This window comes from Vulpes lagopus, chromosome 6 (genome assembly GCF_018345385.1).
Source record: "Vulpes lagopus strain Blue_001 chromosome 6, ASM1834538v1, whole genome shotgun sequence".
NCBI classification, from domain to species: domain Eukaryota; kingdom Metazoa; phylum Chordata; class Mammalia; order Carnivora; family Canidae; genus Vulpes; species Vulpes lagopus.
In genome coordinates, this window is record NC_054829.1 from 63,247,106 (window position 1) to 63,262,946 (window position 15,841).

The following is a 15,841-nucleotide window of genomic DNA, read 5'->3' on the forward strand; positions in this document are numbered from 1 at the left end:
TCTTGCAAGATACATCTATGAAGGCAAGGGAAACAAAAGCAAAAATGAACTATTGGGATTTAAGATAAAAAGCTTCTACATAGCAAAAGAAACAGTCAACAAAACTAAAACCTACAACAACCTCCAGAATGGGAGAAGATATTTGCAAATGACCTATCAGATAAAGGGCTAGTATCCAAAATCTGTAGAGAACCTACTAAAATCAACAGCAAAAAAAACAATCCAGTCATGAAATGGACAAAAAACATGAACAGAAATCTCACAGAGGAAGACATAGACATGGCCAACAAGCATATGAGAAAATGCTCTGCATCACTGGCCATTAGGGAAATACAAATCAAAACCACAATGAGATACCACCTCACACCAGTGAGAATGGGGAAAATTAACAAGGCAGGAAACAACAAATGTTGGAGAGGATGTGGAGAAAGGGGAACCCTCTTGCACTGTTGGTGGGAATGTGAACTGGTGCAGCCACTCTGGAAAACTGTGGAGGTTCCTCAAAGAGTTAAAAATAGATCTGCCCTGCAACCCAGCAATTGCACTGCTGGGGATTTACCCCAAAGATACAGTTGCAGTGAAACAGTGGGACACCTGCACCCCGATGTTTCTAGCAGCAATGGCCACAATAGCCAAACTGTGGAAGGAGCCTCGGTGTCCATTGAAAGATGAATGGATAAAGAAGATGTGGTCTATGTATACAATGGAATATTACTCAGCCATTAGAAACGACAAATACCTACCATTTGCTTCGATGTAGATGGAACTGGAGGGTATTATGCTGAGTGAAATAAATCAATCGGACAAGGACAAACATTATATGGTCTCATTCATTTGGGGAATATAAAAAAGAGTGAAAGGGAATAAAGGAGAAAGGAGAGAAAATGAGTGAGAAATATCAGAGAGGGTGACAAACATGAGAGACACTTAACTCTGAAAACGAGCAAGGGGTGGTGGAAGGGGAGGTGGGCAGGGGGACGGGGTGACTGAGTGATGAGCACTGAGGGGGGCATTTGACGGGAGGAGCACTGGGTGTTATATGTTGGCAAATCGAACTCCAATAAAAAAAATACCAAAAAAAAAAAAAAAAAAGTAGCTCTGTAAAGCCAAAAAAAAAAAAATAAATGATGAGACACTTGCATGAATTTGTGCTTAGGGGGGAAAAAAAAGAAGGTAGAGATGAGAATGGAGTTGGAAATATCAGGGAGGGAAGCAATGTCTCCTCCTAAGCAGGAGGAAATAAAATTCATAGTACATTTAGAAGTATTAACCTCTGCCAATGGGAGGGACATATAGGAGGTAAAAATGAGAAGTAACAGATTTAAGTTTTATTATAATGAGAGTTACAGTGAGCTTGCCTCTTCCATCACACACACCACAAATATGGGGGTTTTTTTTGTTTTTGTTTTTGTTTTTTTACAAATATGTTTTTTTTGTCATTTATCAGAGAATGAGATTAGGACTGTGAGGATTTAGACTAGCTACTGAGAAATTAAAGCAGGAGCTGATGATCACAGGTAAACCATTTTCTGTGTAGCAGATTGCCCAAAAACTTAGTGGTTTACATTTATTACATTTATTATCTGATAGTTTATGGGTCAGAAATTTGGAGCAGCATAGGTGGGTGGTTCTCACTCATGAGGTTATTGTTAAGATGCGGGCCAGAGCTGCAGCTAGAATATCCATTTCCAAGATGACTCACTCATGGCTGTTAGTCTCTTGCTGGCTATTAGCAGAAGGCTTTGCTTTCTTATCAAAGAGACCTCTCCATAGGGCTAATGCTAAGGGAAACTTGAATTTATGCTAGGTAAAAGAGGATGGAAATAAGGGAGTTTGGGGAGGGGGAGGGGAAGTAGTGAATTTTAGAAGAAATGGGAAGAACCCAGGAGAGCTGTAGATTACTGAAAATAAAAAGACATTTTTACTAAACAGGCTGTGTTGTAATTTCAAGTTGTCATGAATGACTGAATATAACAACTGTATGGGAAGCAGTATAGCATCATGATTAACAGTATGCCCTCTGGAATCAAACTGTCCACCTTATTAATTGTGTAACGTGGGCAAATCACTAAATTTCTGTTCCTCGGGCTCTCATCCATAAAATGGAAGAAATAAAAATACCCATCTTATGGTGCTGTTATGTGGATTAAATATTTAATATATATAAGGTAGTTAAAATAATGCTGTCATCATTTTAAATGCTGATCCATGTACCTTTTTTACCTTAAAATTATTAAAATTATTTTTATAAAATCCCATTCATCCATAATCCCATTCATCCATAATATTTTGCTTTCATTGTTTCATTACTACCTCTCATGTGTCAGTTAAGATATTAATCTCCTCAAGGCTTATATGTTTGTATGTATGTATGTTTATTTACTTATTTGGAGCGCCTGGGTGGCTCAGTCAGTTAGGCATCCAATTCTTGATCTCTCAGCTCAGGTCTTGATCTCAGGGTTGTGAGTTCAAGCCCCCACATTGGGCTCCATGCTGTGTATGAAGCCTACTTGAAAAAAAATTTTGGGATCCCTGGGTGGCTCAGCGGTTTAGCGCGTGTCTTTGGCCCAGGGCGCAATCCTGGAGACCCGGGATCGAATCCCACATTGGGCTCCCGGTGCATGGAGCCTGCTTCTCCCTCTGCCTGTGTCTCTGCCTCTCTCTCTGTGTGTGACTATCATAAATAAATAAAATTTTTTTAAAAATTTATAAAAAAAAAAAAATTTAAAAAAAAAAAAGAAAAAAATTTTATGCATGTATGTAAGTAAATAAGCAAGTGATCTCTGCCCCCAGTGTGGGGCTTGAATTCAAGATCTTGATATCAAGGGTCAAAGGCTCTACTGACTGAGCCAGCCAGGAGCCCCAACTTTATCTTTTAATGTTTTTTTAATATTCATAGACCTTGTGACTAACAAATAAAATTATTTACTTCCTGTTGTACAGTGTATTTTCTCTGTAAATTATATTTTCAGTGCCAAAAAGAATGCTGTTTCTTAAATATTTGTTGAATGAATGTTAGCAAAGCTATAATCTTTCCCTGTGTATCATTTCTTCATAAGTAGTAATCCATTCCTATGGATTTTGCTTTTCAAATAACATTGAGTTTTCATAGCAGGTTCACTAAAATATTAAATGAGATTAGGAAGATAAATATAGGAGAAAATGAAGGAAAATTATACCTAATAGAAAATTCCTTCAAAATGATTGTTGGCCTATGCAGTATTTTTTTTAAGAAAAAAATGTTAAAAAATGGTATATATAGCAAAGCAATAAAGTATTTTCACTTGACACTGTATTATCAAAATATAAATACCTTAATCTTAACAAAGAAAAATCAGCTGTACATGCATTTCTGATTTGTTTCACAACAAAAATATTACAATAGCTAACACGTGTTGAGCATATGTGCAACATGCTGTTTAAATGCCTTATATGAATAACTCATTTAATTCTCATAACTTTAGAAATGTTAATATTTCCATTTTATAAATGAGAAAACTAAAAATGGGGTTAGATGTCCAAGGTCATACAACTAGTAAATGTATATTCCTAATATGTACACATATATATTTACTTAATGTCTACCTGTGAAGAATATAATTACTTTAGTACTTTTTGGCTCTAGAATTACTTAAAAAGTACCTTTTAAAACCTACAGTATCTGCCAGGATTCTTAAAATCAGTCCATTAGTGTTTATTGTCTGTAACTGTTGTGAAATTATTAAAGTTATTGCTCTCAAACTAGAGGCATCTTCACACAGATACATAAAACAATAAATATGGCAATCTTGGGATGTTTCTCATAGATCATTTCTCTTTAGTAGATGGAACACATCAAGAACTTGATGAAATCAGTCTGCTTACTGCTATCACAGTATTTATTTTGTCTACCAGTCCAGAAGTTACTACCATTCCATGCCTTCAGAAGCGCTGTATTGAGAAATTTAAGGCTACTCTTGAGATAAAAGATCCTGTGGTAAGTGTCTTTAGTATAGAGATGTTTGTAATAGGAATATGTTTAGGCTTTTGTAAAACTTTTCCTTGTGATTTTACTGGCTCCAACAAGAAGTACCAGACTAAATTTTTTATTTTTAGGTTTGGAGCAATTCCTATTCTTGGGATAACAAAGCCAAATTACAACGGTCTTATTCTTTGGCCTCGAGAATAGAGCACAGTTGGAGAAAGAGAAAGGAAATGTTTTTAAAAAATTGAAATGGCATCTTAAAATTGATATATCACTAGAACTTACAAGGAACATTTAGTAAGATACTTTTTTTTAAGATTTTATTCATTTCTTTATTTATTTTAGAGAGAAAGAGAAATCCTGCATGCACCCTTAGTAAGATATTTTGTAACTTATTATAATAGATTTCCTAAAAAAGGACTTCACCTGTCTTCAAGAATATGATATAAAATAATGGGACTCATCCCAAAAAAGTACACACAAGTTATCTCATTTCTTTATGACCCCTTCATTTGCTAAATTAACATCCTGCTCCTTTATGCACTACAGAATGAGTTTGTGGCCCAAATTCCTTGACTCCTGAAATAAAAGAACCAAATTTTCTCTCAGAAAAAAATAATCATTCATATATCATCACAGTGGGGGCACCTGACAGATTCAGTTGATTGTCTGCCTTCAGCTCAGGTCATGATCTCAGGGTCATGAGATCAAGCTCTACATCAGGCTCCCTGCTTAGCAGGGAGTCTGCTTCTTCCCACTCCCTCTCCTGTGTGATGACACAGAATTAATATGGTCCAGACATGATTCCTTAAAACTTGAAGACCAGGCCATTTGAACATCAGATATATGTGATTTTTATCTAGAATGTTTTCTGAAATCCCAAAAATATTTTTCAAGTTTTCATGTTTGGTTTTGGTTTTTTTATGTTATAGAGGGGCATATGAGAAGGCAAATGGGAAGTAGAAAAAAAGGAAGTGTTGACCACCAGTTATCCTACCCTATCTTGCCCATGTGCCTCTATTCTCACTCCAGACTGCACAGCCATTGTTAGCATGCAAGTTTGAGTACCTGTGTTAAGAAACAAAATTCAGCTGAGTAAATTTTAAATATTTTACTGTTTTATTCAACATTTCATAAATTGAGCAGCATCCCATCTGACAGACAGAAAAGAGCTTTAAAGAGCTATACAAAATGAAAGATTTATAGACAGAAGGGGGCAGGACAAGGAAGTTACTAGCATAGTATGGATTGTTTCAGGCAAAGTCACCTTCCTTTGGGAAACAGCAGGGGTCTGTTGTGCAGATTGCCTCACTAATTGACCAGGTAATTCCAGATTGACTATAACTAAGTTAGGTATTAAGTCTTGGTTTGGTCACATGGGCTTTAGCACAGGTAACTCCATTTGGCCTGCTGTCTCTTTTTTTAACCATCTCCCCCCTTTTGATCATACTCTCACCTTTTCTGGTCAAAGTTGAAAACATTAGTGCCCCTTCCAGCTACCACTGAAGTTCTTGTAGTTTTTGCTGATCTTCTGTATGGTATTCATAAGTTACTTTAAGGTTCACATTTTTTTAATTGGTCATTCTTTTTGTTCCGTTCTGACGTTCCAGTCTTTTGCAGGTCGTTTGCATGTGCATGGTGGTTAGTAGCTACAAACATGCATTTAAAACATTTGAGGAGAACAGGACACCATGGAGATGATTATTATGGTTAGCATAAGCAGGATAATTTCTAATGTCTGGAGTGCACTTTGCAGCCACAGCCTCCAAGACCCAAGCCATTTAAAATCTGTTAAATCAAAGGAAGACCCTGCTGCAGGAATCAATATACAAAAATAATTTTATAGGGTCTTTTCCATGAGTCTCACTTTTGCAAAAGAATCAGAGTAAAATATGACTGTACATGACAGAAGATTTAAAAATGTCCATGGTTAAAGCTCTGAGGAGAGTTCATTATAATGGAACTAACATGAAAATTTGGTTGACACACGTATTTTAAGGTAATAATAAGAATTATCACTAATAACATTAAACAAGGACATGTCAGATTTCCAGGAATTTCACATATTTCTGTAACATTTATAACCTATACTTATAGAAATACAATATAAAGGCAGCTTAGTATTACTTCCTTTTGAGAATTCTTCCCACATAATTTAATATCAAATAAGCCTAGTTAGTTTAACAGCTCTGGTTTTATAAGGAGCAAAAATAATTCTTTTGTGATTTTCCAGGAGCCATATGAAAAATCCCAAAGTTGGTTCTGGGTCAGAAAGATTTCATTTAGGGACACCTGGGTGGCTCAGTCAGCTGGACATCTACCTTCAGCTCAGGGTGGTGGTCCTGAGGCCAAACCCTAGCCAAACGTCTAGCTCCCCGCTCTGTGGGGAGCCTGCTTCTCCCTCTCCTGCTGCAGCTCCCCATGCTTGTGCTAATTTGTTCTCTCTGTCAAATGAATAAAATCTTAAAAAAAAAAAAAGAAAAAAGAAAAGAAAGATTTAACTTAGAATTAGATTTGGGGGAATTTGTCAGTATCAAAAGGTTGTCAAAAATTTCATCATATAATAGGATTATAGATCACTATGAAACAATACTTCATTATCAATTTAATCAGAAGGACAGTTAAAAATTTCATGGGCAATACAGCAAGTTACATAGTTAAAGAACAAACAGACAAAACTTAGTTCTTTTTATTTTATTTTTTTTATTTTTATTTATTTATTTTTTATTTATCATAGTCACACAGAGAGAGAGAGGCAGAGACACAGGCAGAGGGAAAAACAGGCTCCATGCACCGGGAGCCCGATGTGGGATTCGATCCCGGGTCTCCAGGATCGCGCCCTGGGCCAAAGGCAGGCGCCAAACCGCTGCGCCACCCAGGGATCCCCAACTTAGTTCTTTTTATAGAGAAGATTCAGTTTTCCTGAGTAATCAAAGACTTGATAAAGACAACAACATGAAACAGGAAATTATTTTGATAAAATATAGAATCTTTATTTTCTAGGCAGATTATTTTAAAAGGCAGAGAAAAACCTTTTATAATCTCTTAACAAGAGCAGACCAATAATCAAGAAAACTTTGTCATTTTAACAGAGAAAGTCAAAATCTAAGTTTGTACCAGTGTATTTTTTTATATTAAGGCTCATTTTTTAAAACAGATTTATTCTAATCTTAGGCAGCTTGACCATGCATAAAATTCCTTTAGCAAAATCCCTTTTCACAAACCTTCTATAACTTTCTTTTGTACTTTCGGATTTTGTCCTGTTTTTCCTCTTTCCCATACCTGAAATAACCAGGTAGCTCAAGCTACAACGGTTTAACCACTTGAGGAAAAAAATACTTTCTTTTCCCTCAACAAAATTGCATCTGCAGTCCTCATTCTCTCTTTTACTGAAACACACATCCTACTTTACTAGGATACAAAGATGATTCTGTTATCCATCAATGGATTACACTCACTAACTCAAGAAACAAATGGTTAAGCCCTGGCATGCTGCTTAGGCCAACTGCTCCATTCCTGGGAATCCCAAGAGAACTGGACAAAGCAAAAGCATAGCTCCTGGCTGAGTTTGTCAACACTGTTACCAAACACAGGTAAACTAACTGCAAGAGAAGCTAATCACTCAAAAGACAAGGGTTTGGAAAAGAGAAAGGGAGAGCTTTATATTGGGCACCAGCTTCCAGGCAAGGTAGCTCAAGCTACAGCTGACCTCTCTGCCAACAAAATGGACACCTAGAATTTTATAGGGAGAGGTTTGAGGGATACATGTAAAAGCAGGCAGCACTGATCATGGGAGGGGATTGGTATGTGTGCAGCAAGTGATCATGGGAGGGAAAGGCATGGGATGTGGTCTTCGTTGCCAGGCATCATGGGAGGGAAAGGCATGGGATGTGGTCTTCGTTGCTATTGGGGCTTTTCTGGCCCGGTAGTTGGAATATTCAGGTCATTGCAAAACATCTTCCATCAGTGCCTCAAGAAAGTACGATAAGAAATAAGAACAATGGGTTTCAGTTAGAGCAGGAGTTAAGCAATCTTGTCTATTTCTGGTCTTAACTGTTGGAGCCTATAGTTGAGCTAGAGGGCCTGCTGACAAATACTTCCAGTAGTTTACGTACATGAAAAACTTTTTAACTCTTAGAAACCTTAATTTTTATGCTGCATGGGTGGCTCAGTTGGTTAAGCAGCTAGCTTCAGCTCAAGTCACGATCTCAGAGTCCTGGGATAGAGCCCTGCATCTGTCTCCCTGCTCAACAGAATCTGCTTTTCCCTCTGCCCGTCTCCTCACTTGTGCACGTGCACACGTGCTTGTTCTCTTTCAAATAAATGAATAAAATATTTTTAGTTTTAATTTCTTTTTTAAAAAGATTTATTGATTTTTAAGATTTCACTTATTTATTTGAGAGACCGCAGGAAAAGGGGAGGAGGGCAGAGGGTAAGTGGGCAGATTCCCCACAGAGCAAGGAGCCCCCAACAGGGCCCAATCCCAGGACCCTGGATTAGGGTCTAAGCCAAAGTCAGACACTTAACTGACTGAGCCAACCAGGTGCCCCTTATTTATTTGAGACAGAGAGAAAAAATACATGCGGTGGGGTGGGGTGATAGAGGGAGAGATAGTCTCAAGCAGACTCTACATCAAGTGCGAAGCCTCACTCAGGGCTCAATCCCATGACCCTGAGATCATGACCTGAGCTGAAACCAAGAGTTGGGCCCTCAACTGACTCTGCCAGCCAGGTGCCCCAGAAACTTTAATTGCTAATGGAAAACTAAGTGAACAACTGTGAGCTATTACACTATCATTCTTGAGATTGACAAATTTATGAATACATTTTATAATTTCCAAAAATATAATCTTCCTCAGTAAATATTTGGTGGGGAACCATATATGTTTACTAAATTTCTTGGTAATAAACCAAAAACAGATAAACCTATGTTCAGTAATTAATGTTTCAGTTTTTTATTTTATTTGGAAATGATCCAGATATTCATTGAATATCCATCTTTCAACTTACCTCAGTATAATTTTAAGGTTCCAAGTTCCTAAAAATATTTTTAGAAACGATTTTTAAGTAGACATACAGATGTAGGCAGGCCAGGTCTGAGGACCCAGAGGGATCCTGCAGGACCCACCCTAAGAAGGTCTTTGGCCTTGCACAGGATGGAAATCAAACACAAGCCAAAAGGAAGAATGAGCAGTGTTTATTGAAGACATAGAGCAGATACCCAAATCATCTGGGAGACTCAGAAAGGAAATGGAGCATGAGTCTCATCCTTGCAAGGGGATCAGGAGTTTTATTGAGGATGGTAGGCAGTCTGTTGTATGTGTCCTCTCACACATCCAGGAATTGATCAAACAAGGATTGAATGATTAGGTATCTTCCTTAAGTTAATTATGCCTTAGAGCCAAGCGTCTTTGGCATCAAGGTGTTTGGAATCAGTGATGTTGGAAAACATTCATGACATTTTTGACGGCCCTCCCTGGTCACTCCTTAGATGTTCTCAAGCAAAGAGCTTTTATTTTAAATTTGAGCCATAACATAGGTATGATATGCAAAACTTACCAGTTGATTAAAGAGCAGTTGGACCCAAATTGTGTTTCTGCCAGCTGAGATAAGGTTACCTGCTCAGCTGGCTAAAGTTTTCTTTACTAACATTTGTGGAGAAGACATTTAAGATTCATCTTTTAAGTTTTTATTTAAATTCCAGTTAACATACGGTGTTATATTAGCTTCAGGTGTACAGTATACTCAGCAATTCTATACACTGCTCAGTGCTCATCATGAAGAGTGTATTCTTTAGTCAGCTTCATCTATTTCACCCACTCTCCCATCCGCCTCCCCTCTGGTAACCATCAGTTTGTTCTCTATAGTTAGGAGCCTGTTCCTTGATTTCCCTCCCTGTTTTTTTCCCCCTTTGCTTGTTTTGTTTCTTAAATTCTACATATGAGTGAAATCATATGGTATTGTCTCTCTCTAACTTATTTTGCCCAGCATAATACTCTAGCTCTTCTACCCTGTCAAATGGCAAGATTTCATTCTTTTTTATGGCTGAATAATATTCCATTATATAGTAGTTTTGTTTTTTGTTTTTTAAGTAGGTTCCACTCCCAGCATGGAGCCCAAGGTGCCCCTTATTTATTTGAGACTTGAATTCACAACCCTGAGATGAAGACCTGAGCTGAGATCAAGTTGGATTCTTAATCTGCTGAGCTACCCAAGCACCCCTCTCATTTTAAAAACAGAAAAAAAAGGCCTCTTCTCCCTTTTTTTCCCCTTCAGTTTTAGGAATCGGGAATGGTCTAGATAAGAGTTCCCAGAGAATGCCTGGTAAATCATTTATATCTCAAAGGTACAGGAAAGAGAATGCAAGATCCTCCAGAAAGGACTTTTGTTCCCTTTGACCTGAATTTTTAACAATACTTAATAAGCATTTCAAGATAAAAAGGGTACGTTTTGGGATTGGTGAAAAGGATAGATGGATTTTAAATTGTTTCTGGAACCTCATTTCTGTTTTTGCAAAAACTTGTAAAATAAGGACAATTGCTTTGAACTCCTCAAATAATTGATTTGCACCTTAAAAGACTTCATAGGTTGATCCACCTATACAACTACATTATCTTCAGTTTGCTTCTTTATATATAGGAGATCATCAACTAAGATGGAAATCAAGAGATTGCTATGGTTTTCAATTTAGAATTGTGTGTCTTAGAGTATTTTAGTGAGTACAGAGTTTCATTTTAGTTTAAGGAAGAAAAAAAAAGTTCCCATCAGGCTCTGAAAATCTGCTTCTAGTTTGGCCAATTTTTTTTTTTAAGATTTTATTTATTTATTTATTTTGAGAGACAGAGGCAGAGACACAGGCAGAGGGAGAAGCAGGCTCCATGCAGGGAGCCTGACGTGGGACTCCATCCCAGGTCTCCAGGATCACACCCTGGGCCGAAGGTGGCGCTAGCCACCTGGGCTGCCCCCAACTTTTTTTTTTTTTTAAGATTTTTTATTTATTTATGACAGACACAGAGAGAGAGGCAGAGACACAGACAGAGGGAGAAGCAGGCTCTGTGCAGGGAGCCCAACGTGGGACTTGATCCCCAGTCTCCAGGATCACGCCCCTGGGCAGAAAGCGGCACTAAACCGCCGGGCCACCGGGGCTGCCCTGCCCCCCAACTTTTGACCATAAATTTACCTTAAAAAAAGAAAGGTTATTTTGAACCTCTTCTGTGTCAGGTTTTAGCCAGGACAAATAGTAAATATTCCTGGCCATACTGACCAGCCAACCCCTTGAACTCAAGAGGCATCCTCAAAGAGGATGGAAAAGATGTTTTATTTCCCTTAATCTACTAGTTACTATAGACAGATCTGGGAGGTGGACTCTGGTAAGGATTGTCATCCTTAGCTGGCTTCTACCAGTTTCCCTGGGATGCCATGTGCAGTCCCGAGTGGGATTTACACAGAGTGTAGCTCCAGTATCTACCAGAATTTGGTGAGGTTTTCCATTAGTTTTAATTTTAGTCTCCCTTGTCTGTTTAAAGAATAATAGTAGTGTACCAGAAATTCCTCAGAACCTCTTCAGCTCTGGGAGGGACCAGAAGCCTTCCTTCCAAGATAGATATGGAGGCATTTGAATTGGGGTTGAAGGATTTACACAAAACCTTTGAGAACAGTCTTTTTTCCAATATCCCAGTTAATTAGAAATGAGACATCACAGGGCACCTGAGTGGCCCAACCAGTTAAGCATCTGCCTTCAGCTCAGGTCGTGATCTTAGGATCTGGGATCAAGCCCCACATTGGGCTCCCTGCTCAGCAGGGAGTCTGCTTCTCCCTCTCCCTCTGCCATTTCCTGTCCCCTCCTCCCCCCCACCGCTTGTGCTCTGGCTCTCTCTATGTCTGTCAAATAAATAAAATCTTAAAAGAAATGAGACACCAGTTTCTGGGCCACGTTTTGATGATGGGCCTAGAAGGCTGCAGTGCAGGAGGTGTTGTTTTTTTTTTATTATTATTTATTTATTTATTTATTATGATAGTCACAGAGAGAGAGGGGGGGGGGGCAGAGACACAGGCAGATGGAGAAGCAGGCGGAGAAGCAGGTTCCATGCACCAGGAGCCCGATGTGGGATTCGATCCCGGGTCTCCAGGATCGCACCCTGGGCCAAAGGCAGGCGCTAAACCGCTGCGCCACCCAGGGATCCCTGGAGGTGTTTTAGATACCTTTTGTGTCTAATTTTTTATTTGCTTTTTGCAAGAAACTTTCAGTGGAGCTATTTTGGAATCTTAAAGCCTTTTGGAAACTTCTGCATAACAATTAAAATAAGTATCCCATTCTCTTTGATTTGGAAACTCTTGCTTTTAAGTACACTTCTTAAATGACCTTGTCTAATTGGCACTTTCTCCATAATGGCTGTTGCCTTTAGTAAGATTTTGCCATTCTTAAAGGTCTTTATAGTAGAAAGACCATAATCTTTAGACATAAAATAAGCAGGTATGGCAAAAGGTGGGTTGTTCAACTTTTTGGAATTTAAGGATCCCATTTCTTTAAATCTTTGGGTCTCTCAGAGCCAAACTAATACCTAAGAGGGATGTGTTGCTTTGTGGGGATTGTATGGTGTTTTAAATTGTACTTTGTTGCACAGAAATTTTCTTGAGGTTGGTGGGTAACCTGTGTTATTCTAACCCATTCTGTGACCAGTTTACCCTATACAGCAGTCTTATTTCGTGTGCACATCAACATACCAGAAACGACCAAAGAGATGTTACTGCAGACTGGCCTGTAGAGGCCTTGTGTGCAACACCAGCATTTCTCAATGTGGAAGCGGGGTCTGGGGAAAAAACTGAACCAGCAGACCCCAACAAATGGGGACTGCAGACTGGGATTCCATACAAATGGAGAACTGCAGATGGAACCAGCAGTCTACATCTGTGTTTCTCCTTCTCCCACCACACCCCCCACACCAAAGCCTTCAGAGGTTTCCTTTGGATCCCATCACTATCACCAAATCTGTCAAGGAACAGAATTCAACTGAGTAAATTTTAAAGATTTTATTGGCTTCATTCAGTGATTCACAAATTGGGCAGCAACCAACATACCAAATAGAAAAATTTATAGACAGAACGAGGGACAAGGAAGTTACTAGCAAAGAGTGGATTGTTTCACCCAAAGCTGCATCCCTTAGGGGGCTAGCAGGGGTCTATCAGGCAGATTACCTCATAGTGCTGACCAGGTAATTCCAGATTGACTGGTTTAAGATTCCAGTCTTGGGAGAGGTTGAAACTGTAATTAAGTCAGGTATTGAATCTTGGTTTGGTAACATGGGCTTTGCCCAGGTGACTCCATTTTGGGGGGGCTGTTGTCCCTCTTAACACCTGTTAGTACTTGAACTTCCAAAATTAGAGATAAATTAAAATGCCTTTTTAAGAGACTTTTCTCAAGAAAAATGTTTCAGTTCACAATTTTTATTTCCTTTTTTTAAAATTTAGATTGCAATCTGCATGTTAATATAAATTTATGTTTACAGTTTATACTATTTTGTCTTTTTTCTGATTAGGTACAAATCAAGACCTATCAGCTACTACTTTCCATTTTTCAGTATCCAAATCCAGCTGTTTCTTACCCATACATATACTCTTTAGTATCCTCTATTGTGGAAAAGCTACAGGAAATAGACAAGAGAAAGCCTGAAGACACTGCTGAGCTTCAGATCTTTCAAGAAGGCATAAAGGTCTTGCAAGCACTGGTGGCCATTGCCGAAGAACAACACCGTAAGTGTCAGCATTAAATTCATACTAAAATAAGAATCTGTCCCAGATCAGAAATTTAATGTTATTCTAAATGTAAAACATTCAGTTGGTCACTCAGCAGTATATTTCTGCATTCATTGAAAGGCAGGTGTTAATTCCAAGTATTGATATTATGTAGTATTAATTTGAGAGGAGAAATTAGAAGGATCCTTTTTCCCCTTCAGTAGGAAAAAATGTGTACAGATAAGTGAGTTTTCAACTTTATGTAATAAATATCTGCACCCTTTAACCCAGGACTTACATCATTTATTTACTTGCCAGGTTCTCAGCTGGTGGCCTGTCTTCTGCCCATCCTCATTTCCTTCCTTTTGGATGATAATGATCTGGGATCTGCAACTTCTGTAATGAAAAATTTACATGACTTCGCTTTGCAAAATCTCATGCAGATTGGGCCTCAGTATTCATCAGTTTTTAAAAATGTAATGGCTTCTTCTCCAGCCCTGAAAGCCCGCCTTGAGGCTGCTATCAAGGGCAATCAGGAAAGTGTAAAAATCAAGATACCAACATCTAAACATACTAAGAACCCTGGAAAGAATACAAGCATCCAATTAAAGACCAACTTCCTCTGATTATTTTTTTTAATTGTAAGCATCTTAAAATACTTGATCATTTCCTTTTCTTAGGGGACAAAGTGACATTTTAGACACAAGTGCACTTGAAGGTCTGGTTGATTGTCTTCAATAGCTGTGACTTTTTGAAGTAATATCAAACCTAACATTTTTTATGAATTTTTTTTCAATTTAATAAAACCATAAAGCTCTTGCCAGGAATTTCAAGAAAGTGCTAAAGAATTGAACATACTAAACAATCCACTGCTTTAGAAATGAAATGGATTTCTTCTGACAGTCCATACACACATGGTATCCTTAATACTTTAGTAAATATAGATTTGACTCTAGTATAAATTATCTGCATTTATATTGTATCCCAATTGCTAAAATTCTGCCTTATTCAGTAATTATATTAAACGTTCTTGGATTTCTCAAACAATATAAATGATTGGAAAGGTATTTAGAAAATATCCACTATATAGTAGTACAAGTTAATTAATTATAGCCCTACAGTGTGACTTAAGATCTGGTGTCTATAAATATCATGGCTTTTTAACCACCTTTTGGTTTGATTTGTATTGGGTTCGCAAAATGGAAATTTTACTTATTTTAAATAGAATAGGGCATCTCCACTTCAATTTCTCAAATGGATTTTCTGTTATCTCTGTTCTTGACAATTTTATTTTCATTTATAACAGACATTCATATTAATAAGTTTAATATAGATTAGTATCTACACTTAGGTCAACTATAGGTTTATATAAAACAACAAATTTAGATCATTGACAGAATGCAAGTACTTTTTTTATCATGAAACATATTTTAATATAGGAAAAATCTAATGATAGAGTCATATTGGTTGAAAAAATATTTTTTAACTGTTGGTAATCACTGACTCTCCTTCCACTTCAGTGTTATATGTAGGAATCAAGCACTATGTCACATCATAGCATTTCCCTGTTAAAAATTAAAAACTGGAGTGATAGGGACATGGTCAGAATTGAGAAAACACTTTGAGTCAAGCTGGAACAATGTGATGTACTCTATTTTATTATGTTTGTATATAAATACTCTTGTAAATTGTTCAGAATGAAAACACTTGACAAAAACCTAACACTACAATCTTTTTAATTTACATAAATAAAGCTAATTTTCTTTATCATTCTTGTATTTGAGATTATTTTGCCCACAAAAGATGGCTGGTTAGTCTCACAGACTCCAGAAAATCAATTCCATGGAGCAAATAATATCTCTTCTCTGTAACTTGGCATTTTTCTCAGAGGAGCCTTTTCATTGGAGCATTCTTTGCAGTGTTTTGGATTCTCTGTCTTCCTAATTGTCTCTACTAATCTGAGTATACATTTCTTACTATTTCCTTCACCTGAATGCCCTTCTCTCTATTGTGTCTGGCTGACTCCCATTCCTTGTAGGCTTGGTTTAAATATCACTTCCCCTTGTTAATTCTCCTTAACACTTCTTACCCTTTTACACCAAGCACATTTAACTGCTTCCTCACCTGTGTCCCTGGAGTACTTTAC

At 37.7% G+C, this 15,841-nt stretch overlaps 1 protein-coding gene and 1 long non-coding RNA gene across 9 annotated transcripts in view; one reads left to right on the forward strand and one right to left on the reverse strand.

The window, feature by feature from the left end:
• Positions 1 to 14,086, reverse strand: part of LOC121493055 — a 70,896-nt gene extending 56,810 nt beyond the window's left edge. Inside the window, exon 1 of the long non-coding RNA XR_005988368.1 lies at positions 13,994 to 14,086. This is a non-coding gene — a long non-coding RNA (uncharacterized LOC121493055). The remainder of the gene's footprint in view (positions 1 to 13,993) is intronic.
• Positions 1 to 15,462, forward strand: part of HEATR5A (HEAT repeat containing 5A) — a 111,126-nt gene extending 95,664 nt beyond the window's left edge. For 7 of the 8 annotated variants that reach the window (XM_041758566.1, XM_041758572.1, XM_041758574.1 and 4 more), the window contains 3 exons: positions 3,822 to 3,976; positions 13,500 to 13,713; positions 14,014 to 15,462. In XM_041758566.1, the coding sequence (XP_041614500.1) occupies positions 3,822 to 3,976; positions 13,500 to 13,713; positions 14,014 to 14,321 (677 nt within the window). In that variant the 3' untranslated portion in view covers positions 14,322 to 15,462. The remainder of the gene's footprint in view (positions 1 to 3,821; positions 3,977 to 13,499; positions 13,714 to 14,013) is intronic. The other variant, XM_041758570.1, reaches the window with a different exon arrangement.
• Positions 15,463 to 15,841: the final 379 nt, after the last annotated feature.